Source organism: Lupinus angustifolius, chromosome LG06 (genome assembly GCF_001865875.1).
Source record: "Lupinus angustifolius cultivar Tanjil chromosome LG06, LupAngTanjil_v1.0, whole genome shotgun sequence".
Taxonomy (NCBI): domain Eukaryota; kingdom Viridiplantae; phylum Streptophyta; class Magnoliopsida; order Fabales; family Fabaceae; genus Lupinus; species Lupinus angustifolius.
The window spans coordinates 8841208-8858985 of record NC_032014.1 but is presented as its reverse complement, the minus strand read 5'-3'; the positions used below and the strand labels follow the sequence as shown (position 1 = coordinate 8858985).

Sequence of the window (17778 nt, the reverse complement as noted above, 5' to 3'; positions counted from 1 at the left end):
AATTAGTTAGACTATATAGTTATTGTGCATTTGCACAAATCCGTTGTAGTCTAGTTGGTCAGGATATTCGGCTCTCACCCGAAAGACCCGGGTTCAAGTCCCGGCAACGGAAACTTTTTAATTTATTGCTTTTTCTTGGCTAGTATTGACATGCATGATGTCATTATTATATACAAAAATGAAAGAATTGGGCTAAAAGTGATATTTTTAATTATATAATGTTGGAAAAATACATCAAATTTTATTTTGTTAAGATAGCAATACTACTTAAAGTCTTAAAGGTAACTAACTCTAGAGTAAAAGTTGATATACTTTTCCCCCTTGATTCTATTCTCCATTCCATTACTAAAAATATGGCTTTTTAGACTATAGGCAAATTGTTTGGCAAGTTTTGTCTTTTGCTATAACTAAATGAGATGGAACCTAAGTCCTGTCACTACCACCCCATAATAACCTAAGGATACTTAAATTATCCAAAATTTCGTGCCACCTTAACTGAAAATTATTATACTCCTACTAATCATATCCTCTGACCATGCACAAGGTGTGTGAAGCTTAGTTGGTGAAGCAGCATGTTTGCATGTGCACATAATTTTTACCCCTTCCCTTATTCAATTATAGATCTCTATAGAATGTGGCCTCTTCATGATAAAACCAACATATTCATAAGAGGAGAGAAATCAAACAACTTGCACAGAAAACATCACCAGACATGGCAAACAACATGTTCTTTGTTGTATTCCTACTCCTATTGATGTTCTTTTCTTCAGTTACCCCAACAGAAATTAACCAAGACCTTGTTGCAGCTACTAAGGAGATGCAAAAGGCAAATTACTTCACATTTGTAATGCTCATCAATATGTCTCCACTTGACACAAGACTTGAAGGGAATGTGACTTTCTTGATGCCAAATGATAGAATGCTAGCTAATAACATGGTGTTACAAGAAGGTTTTATTTCTAGCTTCTTGCTAAGGCATTCAGTCCCATCACCTTTGATCTTTGAGACTTTGGAACAATTCCCAACAGGGACAATTATTCCTAGCTCATTACCAAATTGCATGCTTAGAGTCTCAAACTATGGTAGGAGGAATTTTGTTCTCAACAATGTGAAAATCATTAGCAGGAATATATGTACAGCAGGATCTTCAATTAGATGCCATGGAATAGATGGGGTCTTGTCAGAAGATTGTGTATCAAATAATAACTCTAGTGTTCCTACAACAACCTGTTCTAATAGCACATTCCCTTCATGCATGGCCTCACCTCCAATTCCATCTCCTACTAGAGACAATCTTAGTCCTACATTTGGGGCCTCTAGTCCAAGTTATGCAAATGTTGGGACACAGAAATCAGGGTCTCATTCTTATGTTGGGTCATTGAATTTGGTCACTAACTTGATGTTGTTTCTTCTTATAGGGATCTATTTTTAGACCATGCAGGTTGAGAAAATTTAAGGGTGCTAAAAGAATTCCTTTAACAAGAAAAGTAGGGTACAGTATTTAGATCTAAGATCATGAGGGGTTTACTTATTTTAACTATCAGAAGTTAGGAGACATAAGTTGCAAGAATATAACATTTGTATTGATTTCATTATAATAGGTGTATTTAATGATCCCCCCTTCTTTTCCCCCTTTCAAAATGTTACTATACTATAATGGTTTTTATGTTTAAGCAGTAAATATACTAGGTTCTGTGATTTGAGCAATTCTTTTTGTGGATTGTTAGCCATGGAAAAAAGAAAGGAAAAGAAGGTGGGATTCGTATTTATTTTAGTGCTATGATCAATAAAGGCTAATACATTAATGAAATAAAAAAACAAGTAAATACACAAAGCAAGATGCTATTAAATCAAATGGGTATGAAGTTTATGAATCTGTTTTCACTTAACTCATCTCTTCCTGGTATGTGATTTAGTTTTTCCCAATTCACACTGTATTTTTTTTATTAAAAAACTCAAACATATCACATACTAAACTTTGTAGTTGGATTAACATTTATGTGTCAAGGAACTGTTTAATTTCTTCCGAATGTTGGCAAGTAGAAAAAACTCTTCATAGCAACAATCATGGCCTATCCAGCTTCACATTTATGCATATACTTCTGATTGCAAGATAAGTTCTCAAACATTGGGTTGGATTGGATGACTATAAATTAAAAAAGAAAAGATTTTTATATAGTAAAATAGTGGCTGTTAAGCCATTCCTTGTCTTAGGACAAGAAGTATGCTTGCACGTTATGCTTCATCATCGCCATGGATTTAGCCAAAAAAAATTAAAATAACCATCATCATTCAGACATTCACTAACCAGTGGGCCAAAGCTAACCATGATCGGCCAAGGAGATAGGTGATAGGACTATAGAGTTTGGTGCTTTAATATATCTAGAGTAAGAATCCTCACTCCACAAGTGGAGAGAAAACTGATACCTAAAACAAAGAAAAAATGAAATGCAATAATAATACTCATATATTTTTATTTATTGTAAGATGGTATATTTACCCTTAAAACTATATAAGGAGGATAAGTTATCCTCATTTATGTTCCTATCTAATAAAAAAAATAACACTTAAAAATTATAAAAATAACAACTATTACTTTTATATTATTCACTAAAATTTTATTGACTAGAGATAAAGAGATACATAACTTCTATCTCTATTGCTAAAAAGGATCTTGATTTAATAAATCTAAGTGTTTTATTAAGAGTGTTTATGATATAATTATTAAAGCCCAATAGTATAAGTTGGATCACTAAAGTTGATAAATTGTGAATCAAAATTGATGTAAACCAACCTAAACAATGATTATATAGATTTTGAGTTATAGTGATAAGGGCTATAGGTCTTGAGCTAGGTAATAATCGGTCAAGAGCATTTACGTCCGTGTCATGGTGAATGAAAACTCATGTTCAATCAATTTATAGCTTTTGGATGCAACACCATATAAATGATATTGCAAAGAGTCTCACCTTCACCCAAATAAGATTGTTGGATCTGTAATAGGAATGATAACAAGTTGATTTTAGGTTTTACTTTCTTCGAATTCGAACCCTCATGAGTTAAAAAAATGAACAACATCCTTATCCTTACAGGGTTTTGGGTTTCTTTAATCCTGCTTATTTCTTTGACCTAAACACATATACTTTCATAAAACTCATATTTAACGTTGACTTCAATTATTAATATAGATATAAGTTGAGAGACATATTCATGATGAATATCATCAATATTAAACCCAAATCTAAAACTGAAGGAATATCTTACAAATGCTAAAGTTAGGAGGACAAATTTACAATTTTTTTTACCTCAACATAAAAAACAAAACAAAACAGGGAAGGGAAAATAAACTTGATTAACCAATAAATATAAAATAAAAGTAGGGCCAATAGGACACGTACCAAGTCCATCTGTTGTACACTTCATATGTCCATATGTCACTGCTTGCAATTAGTCAGAAAAATAATTAATTATAAATATTTTAATTTAAGTATATTTTTTCAACCAATTATAAGTAGTGACACATGAAATGCATACTTTATGAGACAGCAGATGTGCTCCTCTCAAGTATAAAATCAAATAAGATGAATATTTACAGAGTGTATATACACTATCTATATTAATTATTGAAGAATTAATAATGATTAATATGATGAGATAAAGTTAGGCGGTATAAAACTTATAAATGTTATTAATAAATATACTTTTCCTAATATTTAAATTAAACGGCCGAAATAGATATTTATTTTATAATAAAAAGAGTAATTGTCTGTCAACGAGGAGGGAGGGAAAGAGGTGATTGTTTTTTTGTACACATTGTCAACACCTTCTCTTACTTCATTCTTCGGATCCACATCAAGTCAAGCTCCACTCTTTCTTCACCATAACCGTTTCTTTCCTCAGATCTCATTTTTTTGAAAAGAGATTTGTGGTTTGCTTTTGAAGCATTGCAATATGGATCATTTATCAGCAATCAGTGAGGAGCTCGCTGAAATCGATGGCCGCGTCGCCGATAATTTCCGCGTCTTATCGTCTGAATCTTGATTCTCTCTTTTTCTTTCTTTCTTATAACTTGTTTGTGGAAGTGTTTTTAATGACTTATCATTTCTTATTGTTTGATGCAGAAATGGATTTCAGAAGTTGGATAAGATTAAGGATTCAAGTAGACAAAGCAGACAGCTGGAAGAGCTTACTGACAAAATGCGTGACTCTAAACGGTACTACTACTCCTTCACTTCTTTCTTTTTTAATAGCATTTCCAAATTTGATTTGAATTTCAACAACTTATTCTCACAACCAAGGTTTTAAATCTGAGTTAAGTTTTTGGAAGTCGTCGAAACAGTATGGCGACCACCACTGTGGCCGATCGACCACAAATGTCCGCAATTATCCAAAGCCTCAATGTTTTAGAAGTTGTTTGGATTAGTTCAAATAATAACTGATTTGTATAACTTGTCGCACTACTAGGCGGATTATTATGAGAACTATCTGTCAAGATCAATTGTTCAAATAATACTGCACTTTGTATTTTGTATCATGAATCATGATATAGTGTTAATAACTTTAGTTAGTTATACTTTGTAATAAGAAGCTTGGATGTTGTTTATGGTTGACACACTTACATTTTAAAAATGTGATTTGAACAACTGGTTTAGATAACTTCTCACAACACCTTCGAGTTCTTATTTTCTTAAGCTAAGTATGTGCTTTGTAGGTTGTACATAAAACTATTAGGCGTCATGAGTAGACACTTGTATTATTTGTTTAAATGATACCACTCTTGGCATTTTGTGTCATGAATCATGATATAGTGCACTGTGAACTCTGACACAATGTGCATAGAAGAGTGAAGAGATGTGAATTTGATATTTAGTTACTCAGAAATTTGGAAATGATTAATTCAAGCAAAATATGCTAGTTAAAGTGTTAAACTGTGTCACTATTTCTTGATCTATATAAAAATAAGAAAAAATAATGATCAGAATCCAAGCCTTGCTTGATTAACTCAATAACTTGTGCATAGAAAGAAATGTGATTTTAATTATTTTCTAAGTGAACCTTTTTTCTGTACTTTTAAAATCACGCCTAGTCATGACTAACGATCATCATTCATCAATTCCCACAGTTTAAGAAGTGAGTTATTACTGTCTCTACTAGTACTGACTGAAGTGTATAAATTGTTGGATTTATTTTGAAGGCTTATAAAAGACTTCGATAAAGAAGTAAAAGCTTTGGAGGGCAACTTTGATAGAGAAACCAACAAAATGTTGACTGAGAAAAAGCAGTCAATGGTGAGATATTAGCTCTGGATACTTACATGATATACTTTCCATCATTGACACCTCGATTTGGCTACCTTTTCATATTTTTTATTTATCGTTCTTCATAAATTATGCATGATTAATCAACCATGTGACAAGCATTTGCTATTTTTGCTGCAGATCAAAGAGCTAAACTCATATGTTGCTTTGAAAAAGAAGTAAGTGAACTATCATATTAGTGATCTCTCGTAGACTGCATGGAAGGCATAGTTTTTCCTTGCTCGTGTTATATGCCTTCAGCTTCCGTAAAATGTCATTGAACATCACTTTTGTTCTTACACGAACAGGATGTATATATTGACAGATAGCATGAACCAATAAGTGCGTTTGTTTTTATTGCATTGCAGATATGCTACTAATATTGATAATAAGCGAATTGAGCTCTTTGAAGGGCCCAATGAAGGTTATACAGAAGAAAATGTCTTGCTAGCTTCATGTAAGCATTTGGGTTTCTTCATATGGTTTATGCTAATATTTATGTATCATAACACATTAACAAGTTTTTAATAAGTAAATGAATGTCCATAGTCAATTTGTTTTACTAGGTTTGACATTAGTTATAGTTTGACAGAACAGGGTTAGTGTATATCTTGTCAACCAATTCACACTTGTCAATTCTTGTACAAGGCGTCTGCTTCTTGTCAACTAATTCTAGAAAATATTAATGGGGGAAGTGTAGATAGAAATATGTGAAAGCTGTGAAAGGATAAAGAGTTCTTAATCATTTCAGTTAAGGTGAGAGATAAGCAAAACTATCATACTTCTGCAATATTTTATATTTGGAGATTATCTTAGTGTGCTTTGATATGCACATCACATGCATGCTTCACAGTCTAAGTTTGAGTCTGGCTTGTCTGTGATCGTTTTCTTTCTCAGAGACTTTTTTTAAAAATAGTTCCTTTGTCGAAAGTCGAAGTAGAAAGAAATAAATTGTTTAACCTTGCTTTTCTTCCTGATAGAAGTGCTGTTCTCTTTCTGCTCTTCAATGACATGTTTTCTACTCCTGTCACTTAAAAACCCTTATGTTTTGGCTAACCACCTTGAAAAGTTAAAACTAGTTTTTGTTTAAAATAAGTAAAACAAAGTGTTCTTGATTTCACAGCATGACCAAACAGGATCCTAGTTGTTTTCTATTCGGTTAATGTGGAGCATTTATGATGTAATATTTTATGTTTACAGCAATGACAAATGAACAGCTAATGGATAGAGGGAATCACATGATGGATGAGACTGATCAAGCTATTGAGAGGGGAAAGAAGGTTGGTTTATTTCTTTAATATAAAATTTTAATATATAGAGTACAACATATTGCACAAACCATTACAAATTGATTATTGCACCAATGAAAAGGAGAGAATGGCAGAAATAACGGGGGTTGAAAAATCGAAGAGATACATGCTACATTTTGTCCAATAAAATTCATCCACACAGGCCTGACAAATTGGCATTTATTGCTAAACAACATTGTTCTTTATAGCTTGCTAAAGCCTTTTTCTGTCTAAGAGGGAAAAACATAGGCCTGCATGTCATGCTTGCTTTCCTTTCATTGCAATGATTGCTGGAAGTTAATTAAGAAAATATATGCTGTCAAGAGTCAGCTCTGTTGGCAGCTCATGTATGATCATCTAGGTTCAAACCCTGGCAGCTGCATTCTTTCCCCCTCCGATCAAAAACTGCCTATAAACGATTAAGAAAATATATGACTTTTGGAACACTATTTGATTATTGGCAATGAACCTGGCCCATATGTCATTGACTTCATTAATATCATGTCTTATTTTCTATCATGTTGTTGTCTAGTTTCTTTCATATTGTTTATTTGGCAGCTACTCATCAGTTTGCTTCCAAAAATACTTTATGACAGTTTAACCATCTATTCACAACATTTTCTACCTCATTCAAGTTTATGTACGTATTCTATCTTGTTTTGAGTGTATTGATTTAATATTATGCCCCCGAAGCACAACAATCCTAAAAAGTGTGGGAGTGGAGAAGAAATATTTCTATCTTTTTCATGTTCAAAGGAAATGTATTCCTTTTGCCCTTTAGATAGCTATATTCATAAAGGTTTTACATGACAGTGCATTCAACTCTTTGATCAAGTGTAGCAAAGTAGTTATTAAGGCACCTACTTGGGTTAATGTGGGAAAACATGCTTTTTGTGTACTGACCTTAAAGCCACGATTGAACTCACAGTCCCCTCTCCACTGGAAGTATGGATGAACATGATCGAGAAGTGAAAAAGATTTGATTTAAAGATTCTGGATTTTTAAAATTTGCTCAAGCCAATGGTTGATGTTTGATTTAATAGGTTGTTCAAGACACACTAAATGTTGGTACAGAGACTTCAGCAGCTCTCAAGGCTCAGGTATGAATTTTATGCATAGTTCCGCACCCCCTCTCGATCAAACAACAAAAAAGTTGAATTTGAGATGTGAACTAAGGGCAGTGGTCTGTTCTATGTTTAGACGGAACAAATGAGCAGAATTGTCAATGAGCTGGATTCTATCCATTTCTCTATGAAGAAAGCCTCTCAATTGGTCAAGGAAATCGGGAGGCAGGTCAATTTCTACAAAATCCACTTCATTTTATTGCAATATGGTTTCTATATAAATCATTCATTAACTAACTTGCTTGAGTTTTTGCAATAGGTTGCTACTGACAAGTGTATTATGGGTTTGCTTTTCCTTATCGTCGTTGGAGTAATCGCTATCATTATTGTTAAGGTAAGAGTAGACAGTAGTTTACTTCTCAATTCTCACGGTTCAATTCAGGACTACTGTCTTCTATAATTTTCACGCTTTTAAGTTTTAACATGAATTTATTGGGCCTCATAATTTATTTACATACCGTAGAAATTGCTTGACAATACATGGGTGCATTTTTATTAATTATGAAGCATAATATGTTGATTTATGGATTAACCATGAGAACGAACTTCCATGTTCAAGTCTTCACTGAATACAGATTTTAATGGCTTTCTACAGATTTATAGCTTCTAGTTTACATATTTTATGTATGTTGCGAGCAAAGGTTTGTCTATTTTTCAGTTATGGATGCATGAAACCATGTCACAGTTATCATAAGAAATTTCTAGGCTAATGATCATATTTTGTAGACACAACAAAGAAAAAACATTTCAAAATCTATTTGTTTGAGTTGAGGTTGTTCTTTGTTGTTAACAAATGTTGAAGGAAAATACCAAAATGGAAGATAATCTTAATACAAATGTGGTAATTATAAATGTAAGGTTTAAATCAAATCTTACTCCCCATGGTTTCTTATTAATTCGGTTTTGGTCCCTATAGTTTAGAAGTTTAGTTTTGTCCTTTCAAGATCCATAGGAATTGGTCCCTACTTCGGATCAAAACAAAATAGGGATCAATTCCTATAGATTTTGAGTATAAGTACTCATAACCAGCCTTTTAAATCATAAGGATCAAAACTGAAATATTGAAAAACTATAGAGACTAAAATTGTATTTAAACCTAAGCATAATGCCATTTTCCTTTTACTACACATCACTTTGGGTTTTTTTGTTACATTTTACCTTGGTTTCATTTAACCGAGTATAACTAGATTCCAAAAGTCCTGGATATGTCTTACTATGCTAGTCTGTCTTCTAAATTTTCAGCTTGTGCACCCAAACAACAAGGACATTCGGGACATTCCAGGATTAGGTCCTCCGGTCATGAACCGAAGACTGCTTTCGCACCAGTTAAAGTATTAACTGAACATTGTTATGAGCTCATGACAGATGCTTTGGAGATACATTTTAAGGATTACAGTTAACATTGTGATGAGCTAATCAAATTGATTTGCATGCTCTTTAGGTTTTGATGGCGACGACATTGGCTGCAGCTGTTGCTAGAAAACAGTGTTGCCAATAATTGAGTTTGTTAATTTATCACATGAATGTTGTAGAGGTTGGTTGACCTGAAAAAATGTAGGACATGTTACCTTTGAACTGAACACTTTTTACTATATAGCTGTCATCTATCGAATCACAGGGATATACAAACAAATGACCCTCGAGATTGTTTGCTGATTGTGTTGATGTCAATCTTGTATGTTGTAATATATACATACATTCCCATTTTTTATTCATTGTAATGGGAACCTTTGCATAACTTATTTGTTATTAGTATGCTTGGTACGTCAACATTCTGTACTGATTCCTATAGAATGATGGGCGGGTCTACTTACTCCAAGAGTAAATTTTTTAAACTTATTCTTTATCCTAGCTATCAATTCTAGGAAAATCTAATGGTTTAAATCTACTCATTAATTCAAACCATTTGATTTCCCTAGAATTGGTGACTAGGATGTGAACTCTTAGATCCCCTTCCATTGATGATTATTGACGCATGATAAGTAAATTCTATTGTAATTCTTCTTTGATGTTGGTGATCTTCTCTAGAACGTGTTTGATCACTGGTGCAAATTGCCACTGGAATGTGTTACTTGAACCATCAATTTGAGAGAATTTCATATTGTAATAATAAGCTAAGACTTTAATCTACGAGTTGGGTGAAAGCTTGCATGTTGATATTTGTTGTTAGTGCCACTAAAATCTTATGTTGATAGGGTTGGTTTTTTGTGAAGTGGATTGCTATATGCATTACTTTTGGTGAGGAATGTTAGCAACTAATATAATTTTTAATATATTTTCTTTAAACTTGATAGGTTTTTTTATTAACAATAGCATACTACTAATAAATTATTTTGCATAACCCTCAATGAATAGAAGCCACTAAGGAAATGTTGATCATAATTAAAACTAAACTTTGCGGCTTACAACCCAAATGCTTTATGATCGGTTGAGATTTGTCATTGCCTATTGCCTAATATTATATTCCAACAGAAGAATGTTTTCCCAAATGATTTTAGTACTCCTAGAAACTAATCATATAAAGTTATCTGCTATGACGCATGTCCTTACTTATGCACATTAATTATGTTAATTATTCATCATGAATTCAAAACCCATTTCACGATGTAGACATTCTACTTTTTTCCATGTGGATTGAGAGGATCCCTTTAAGTTGATAATTTTTTGGAAAGAACGTTAAAATGAATCTTTTTCTCCCAGCAAATCATTTTTACATGAACACGATAGAAATCAACTACCCACAACATGATTAACGAATCATGTATGTAAGTTTTAATTTCACATAATAGCCATTTTATATTATTATCCCCAACCAATTCTTCACATTCAACTGATTCAAGGGTTAGTCTCCCAGCCTTTGGTATCCATCAAATACTAAAATTATCATATATTATATTATTTAGAAATTTAATCAAAACTATAATAGAAAGGTTAAAATAATAATGTCTTTGAATTATTAATGTTTTAAAGTACATTCTTAAGGTAAGAGTTAATGATAATTGAAAATAAATGCTAAAAAATACAATGATAATGTAATTTTTTATACTATTAATACATACATTTTTCTCATGTATACTCATTGTTATTAATATGAGTGTAATATATATATACTCGTTGTTTAATGATTTATAATTTGTGATTTCATTTGTATTACTTTTATTTTATTTAAGAGTCATCAATGATAAATTGAAAATAAATAATAAAATAATAATATAAAATTTTTTTATTGTCAACCCATGCATATTTTTTTCTATTCAAATTTGGTTGAGAAAATTAATGGGATAATTTCTTAAATGGTTGACCTTTGACCTATGAGGAAAACGGTCTTTACTTTTATTTCACACATTATTAATGAAGATGTGAATCTTGTCAATGAGGGTTCTAGTGAATCCAAAAAATAAAAATCACTTATTTTTTACTTCTTCCACTGAAATGTTTTCACATTTGTTTCATTTACCATGCACCTATACACAAATTAACATTCATCTGTACATAAATAGTAAGCTGTACAATCCACTTATAAATAACTAAAAAATTCGGAAGTTCAATTTCAATTTTTTATTCAGAAATCAACTTAAAAGTTCCCAAATAATTCAACAAGTTTAGAATCTACACATCATTGATATTAATTTTTTTACACAGTATATTATCTATCTTTGATTTATATTATCTTTTATTTGAATGTTAATGATAATTTACATCTGTAAAAAAACATTTATACATATACAAATTATCCAAATTCATGGAAACAAATCTTCATATTTTATTTAAAGTTCTAACAACAGAGCCTCTTCAACATTTTCCAGGTTTGAAAGGTCTTTTTGGTCTCCCTGTTTGGAAAATATGGTCTCATTTCTATCCTTTCACACCTGTTTTTTTAATGTCTACTTTGATTTCCATCTCTCTCTTATCTTCATGATGTGATTTTCTTCCAAACTTCTTCTTCCTTGTTCACACTCCGCTTATGTTCAATCCCTTCCACTTCACGCAAAAAAGGTTACTTCCCAGCTTTTCTCTTCATTTTTTTCATCTTTCTTCAACCCCTTTTATATATCATCACCATCTTCACCTTTCTACACATAATTCACTACAACCTCGCATTTTTCTCATTTGGGTTTTCATTGATTCTCCTAAAGCTTATTTTTTTGGACTCAAGTTTCAACCTTTCTCTTTTTTGGACTCTCTTATTTCTCTTTTTTCTCTTCAGCTAAATTTGGCTACTTGATGATTAGAGAATGAAGTGTTTCTTCTTCAAAGACAAATCCAAATCAGCCCCTGAGTTGCAAAACCAAGGGAACAAGAAGAAAAACCCAGGTTTGGACCGTGCTACAAACTCAACCGGTTCAATATCATCATCACCGAAAAGTGTGAAGGATTTGTATAAAGAGAAAGAGCACAACTTTAGAATTTTTACTTTGCAAGAGCTAAGAGATGCTACAAATGGGTTCAATAGGATGCTGAAGATTGGAGAAGGAGGTTTTGGGAGTGTATATAAAGGTTCTATTAGGCCTCTTAATGGACAAGGTGATCCAATTGTAGTTGCTATCAAAAGGCTTAACACCCGTGGCTTTCAGGTATATTCAGCTGAATTAAGCGCTTTTCATTAAGTTACTTTTTTTCTTCTTCTTTCAAAGCAAGTTAAAATCAGCTTATTTTCATAAAATTATCTGATAAATTCATTGAAATAAGCCAACACAAGCTTATAGGAAGGCCACAAGCTATTTTCATAAGCTTATTGAAAAAAAGTTATTCTCATAAGCTCAAACAAACTAAATAAGTTCTTTAAAACACCCAATAACATTCTTCGGTAGTTTTATTTTGTGCATGGTTTACTAATTATTACTTGCTCCTGTGATTTTTTCCTCCCTTTTTTATAATTGAAGGTGCTACTATTGACTCTTGTCAACATGTTACAGTGTTCACATGCTGCATTTGTTTTAATTGGTCTAGAATGAGAGCTTTAGTATTTCTTGGTCTCCCATTGTTGTGTCATGATGTCATTGACAGAATCTAATTTTGTTGGTCTAGTAAAAGAACATCTACATTGTAGTATTGATAAGCAGGGTTTGCATACAGAAAAATCCAATGATGGAACTTCTGTACTTATGAAATTTGTTTGCACCATGGAATCCTTGGCATTTTAATCACTTTACAAATATATCTGCATTCTTATGATTGTTTTCTTTTCTTGTAAAGGGTCATAAAGAGTGGCTTGCAGAAGTACAATTTCTCAGCATTGTTGATCACCCAAATTTGGTTAAGCTTTTGGGATACTGCTCCGTTGATGGAGAAAGAGGAATCCAACGGTTGTTGGTGTATGAGTTCATACCCAACGGGAGCTTGGAAGATCACCTTTTCAATAAAGGTTTTCTCCCACTGCCTTGGAAAACAAGATTGGAGATCATGCTTGGTGCTGCTCAAGGATTAGCTTATCTACACGAGGGCCTGGAGATTCAGGTACCTCATAGCTCATACTGTCTCCGAGTTAAAATTTGTTGCCGCCTGTCATATAATTTTGCTTAACTGCATGTCATTTTTTATTAAATATTTTCCAATTTCAACTTCATAATAATATTCATATGCGTCTCTGTAGTGCCATTCTCTTCGAATTATATCATTCTTTAAAATCATACAGATTGTACTCGAAAAATGATTTGGCTTTCTACGGCATTTTGTTTCTTTCATACTAGAACTAATTAAACTTACATGCTAGGTATTCAAACTTTTCTTGTGTATGAGAATATAGGCTTACAATGATGATATAGCATTACTAAGTTTGTTATTGCAAATTGTATATTTCAATACCAATGATAATCTTTTTACCCTTATGCTTGGAAGGTGATCTACCGAGATTTTAAATCATCAAATGTTCTACTGGACATGGATTTCCACCCAAAGCTCTCAGATTTTGGTCTTGCTAGGGAAGGTCCACAAGGCGATCAGACTCATGTATCTACTGCGGTAAGTCTATGGTGGATATGCATTCTCAAGTGTTAATTTCTGTCAATTTCATAAATGCTTCAGTATAGAGCATTTTGGGTACGTACCCACCACTATGCACCATTCATAAATCCACTTTTGTGATTTAGCCACAAAACTATTTCATACATGGCCAAATTCTTATGCTGTGATAATCAACATTGCTTTCAGTCTGTTTACCTACACTAAAAAGTTTGCAGTTTATGCTTATATAGTTATACAGATGAATCCGGTGTTGTCTTTTGTTATCAGGTAGTTGGAACACAAGGATATGCTGCACCAGAGTATATTGAAACAGGTCATCTCAAAGTTCAGAGTGACATGTATAGTTTTGGTGTTGTACTCTATGAGATCCTCACAGGAAGGCGGTCATTGGAAAGAAACCGGCCAACAGCGGAACAAAAGCTACTAGATTGGGTTAAACAGTATCCTGCTGACAGTAGCAGATTCAGCATGATAATTGACCCGCGCCTCAGGAACCAATATTCTCATGGCGCAGCTCGCAAAATAGCCAAGTTGGCTGATAGCTGCTTAAAGAAGACTCCTGAAGATAGACCATCCATGAGTCAGATAGTTGAAACTTTGAAGCAAGCATTGCAATATTCAGACACATCAAGCAATTCTCAGAATCCTGCTGAATCTTCTCGGTCTAAAGTGGTTCGACAAGGTAAATAGAATTGGTAACTAAAGAACATAGTGAGTTTTGTTTGGAAGACTAAGGATTAGGAAATTTATCAGTTGATCATAAGTTGCATAGATCATCATCTATGCTAAGTCAGTTTTGGGGAATTCCATTTCTACAATTAACCAGTTTGAACTTTCTGGTTAATTTCAACAAAATCAAGTCCTCTATTTTATGAACCATTGGCTTTTTATTTAGAGCTTAAATTTAGTGCACTGTCTGTCAGTGTCTAAAGTTTTAGAAAATTCATGAGTATTACAGCTTAGTCATGAAGAGATGGGTGTATATTATTATTTGTGAATGTTACTTGGAATTGATTCATTAGAATCTTTCTCATTTTTTCACATATATTGGAGATGGAAGTTAAAATATTTTAAAGACGTATAATGTAATTGTGATGAGATATATTGGCTTGATTTCTCTGTGTTTGTCCAATGATAATAATACAAAAATAACATTAATGATAAAGTAAAAATAGTAATAATAATGAATTTTTGAATTTTTTTAATTGATATGATATATTTTTATTAAGGTAGAACATTATATAAGACGAGACATGTTTCTTTTGTTTATCCTATGTGTTAAGCAATTTGGTGTTGAAATTTATTCAATTGACAAGTAATCAAGTCTGGTGTAACATAATGCATACATCATTACACATGGCAGCATCATATTATAGACATCCATAGTTCCATGCCAAATATAGTGGTAACATTAACACAGCACTTGGACCAACCTTGTTTATCTGTCCTGCTTAAATAAGCAATCACTTATTGACTCTGCCATTTACTCACTTGATATTATTATCCACAACCATGTAACTCTACTGGAGCAACTTTGTGTGTCATATTACTATTTACCTATGTCAAAAAAAATATTATTATTTACATACTATATTGTTTTTTTTTTACTTTGTGTAACTCAATAACTTTCCACTTAAAGCAAGTATTATAAACCAACAGAATATTCGTCTAGTAGTGTAAGGACTTACTGTATCTCTAGGATGACTAACAAGTCAAATATTCGATTCTTGAGAGCGATATTTATTGGAAGTGACAATCACATACCTGAAAAATATTAGTTTTTTACCTAAGAAGGTGAAAGAATACCCTTGGTAGCACCAAAATATCATGCATTACAAATATTCTTCTTATATCCATTAAGCAACTTTTTGTGTACATCAATTTATCAAAATAATTTATGACATTCTTATAAGTTTTTTTATTAATGTATTTTAATAAAAAATTATATTATAATTATAATGGCTTATGCAAATAAGTTATTTTTAATTTATTTAAAATTATATTAATAAATATTTAGTTTAATTGTCACTTTATCTCATCACTCGAGTTAGCTCATTCACTTAGTTAAGTTGTAGAATATGAATTGGTTCAAATCCTCTTAATGCACCAAACCATTTTTCATTCCATTTCATCTCCAAAATTTCAGAAAAAACTTTATATCAGCTTTCATGTCCAAAATAATTGAACACACCCCATTTTACACAAAAATCCAAAATATCATGATCCCTATAATTCCATCTTTCTTCTCATCATTATCCCTTACCCAATTCAACCTTCATATTCTACTTTTTCTTATCCCATTCCCCCTTCTCCCTTATTCCACCCTCATTTTCCCACAAACTCTACCTCCTCAAACCACAAACACTACACCTTCATAACCCAACTACAAAAGTGTTTAAACTTTTAATTTGTTCAATTAAGTCACATGTGAAAAATTACACATTCTTAACACAGTTTCAGAAGTTCTCGTGATAATATTCAAGAAGTACTAATCACTCTCATTTGGTTTGAAGACTTTAATTTGGATACATTGGAGGCATATCTACTAACACATCTCTACCAAGTTTCATTATTCCTCATTTCAAATTCTTGGTTATTTTCCTTTGTCTAAAGTCCCTTCAAAGTTCAAAGTGTTAGAACATTAATGGTACTCAACATCTTATTTTTTGGAATTGTCACACATGCTAGAGCTACCAATTAACCTATCCATAAAAAAATTATGCAATGTAAGTAAGAGTTTTATAACAATAAATGGTGAGGTAACTATGTATAAATCTGTATACTCACACTGAATTAATATTACATTCAATATACTTCAAAATCAAGTTCGACTACTAAGGATGATCAAACTTTTACCAGAGGTTTTTTTTCCTCAAATTAAAACATATTCTTAATTTCTTCATGTTTCATTCACAATTGATTCTTTTTATCACTTCCCCATCCAACTACAAAAGTGTTTAAACTTTTAACTTTTCAGTTGGGTCACAAATGTGTATATTTCTACCTGCATAAATTAATACAGAAGCTAAAAATTTAAACACTTACACACCGAGTAATAATGATAAGAAGAAAGGTGGAATATTAAGGATGAGGATATTTTAGGTTTTTGTGCAAAATGTGTGTCTTCAATTATTTATAAAACATATCAATAAGCATTGCCACTGATTCATTTTCAGACATTGAAGAATGGAGAAGAAATTCACTCTGGTTCAGACCATTGCCACTGCTACCGTTTTCTCTGCCGTTTCTTTCTGGTATTATCTATAAACCCTATTCCCCTTTTCTTTTCAATTAGGGTTTCTTCATTCTCATCATTCTACTACTTCAGGTATGGATTCATGTTTGGAAGGGAATCCTCTCGTAAAGACCTTTCTCAATTGATCCAAGATCTCCGTCGTGCAAATCCCAACCCCAACCCTACCTCCACTTCCCATTCTTGAACTTGCTTCTTCATTTGTTTATGAATCTCTCTATTTCAATTTTTTTTGTACTACCAAGAGTATCTCTGGAATCGAACTAATCCCTTTTGGGTTCGTGATTCTTCCAATAAGTGTCGCTCTCAGGAATCGAACCATCGGCCTTGTGATCTAGTGGGACCTTGTAACGCTAGACCAACACCTTGTTGGTCTCTCTATTTCAATTCAACATTCTGTCTAGAATTAAACTTTGGAATTTTAGCATAACATGGCTTATTACTGACTGCAATCTTATTCTGCACTAACAATTTTGTATTTAGTTAGTGTTAATTATTCTAGAGCTTGCTTATCATCTTGTAAGTTTTGGTAGTAATTTTACCAAATTCAATTTGCTCAAACTCTGTAAGTATAACATTTACTATCATGTTGAATGAAGTCTACTGGGGGCGTTTATAGAGAGCTTATTTGGAATTATCGTTATATAAACACTTAGCAAGTGTTTGGAAAAGCGTATGTTCTCCTAATATAAGCTCAGTTATTTTTCTTTCAATAAGCTTATCAAAGAAGTTTATGCACTAAAGGAAGCTTATAGGAAGATGATAAGATCATAAGTTCTTATGTGATAAATGCATATTCAAGAAGTGCTTAAAGAAGTTGTTTTCCCAAATGCACCCTAGTAAGTACTAGA

The 17778-nt window shown here is 32.4% G+C and overlaps 3 protein-coding genes and 1 non-coding gene across 5 annotated transcripts; all 4 read left to right on the top strand.

The window, feature by feature from the left end:
* On the top strand, positions 40-112 carry TRNAE-CUC. Its single transcript has one exon. It is a non-coding gene; the product is annotated as a tRNA-Glu (tRNA).
* LOC109349606 (FAS1 domain-containing protein SELMODRAFT_448915-like) lies at positions 645-1707 on the top strand. The gene has a single exon (XM_019590483.1). It carries the CDS (start codon positions 713-715, stop codon positions 1430-1432), a length of 720 nt encoding a protein of 239 aa, XP_019446028.1. The 5' UTR covers positions 645-712; the 3' UTR covers positions 1433-1707.
* Positions 3771-9465, top strand: LOC109349605 (novel plant SNARE 11). Its single transcript, XM_019590482.1, has 10 exons — positions 3771-4028; positions 4122-4214; positions 5195-5288; positions 5439-5476; positions 5666-5754; positions 6498-6577; positions 7630-7686; positions 7787-7879; positions 7970-8044; positions 8953-9465. Exons 1-10 carry the CDS (start codon positions 3952-3954, stop codon positions 9046-9048), a joined length of 792 nt encoding a protein of 263 aa, XP_019446027.1. The 5' UTR covers positions 3771-3951; the 3' UTR covers positions 9049-9465.
* On the top strand, positions 11592-14644 carry LOC109349604 (probable serine/threonine-protein kinase PBL19). Of its 2 annotated transcripts, XM_019590480.1 has the most exons (5): positions 11592-12024; positions 12133-12284; positions 12907-13167; positions 13549-13671; positions 13942-14644. In XM_019590480.1, the coding sequence occupies exons 1-5, from the start codon at positions 11946-11948 to the stop codon at positions 14362-14364; spliced, it is 1038 nt and encodes a 345-aa protein (XP_019446025.1). In that variant the 5' UTR covers positions 11592-11945; the 3' UTR covers positions 14365-14644. The 2 variants fall into 2 exon arrangements, with proteins under 2 accessions (XP_019446025.1, XP_019446024.1); XM_019590479.1 differs by having other exon boundaries at positions 11592-12284.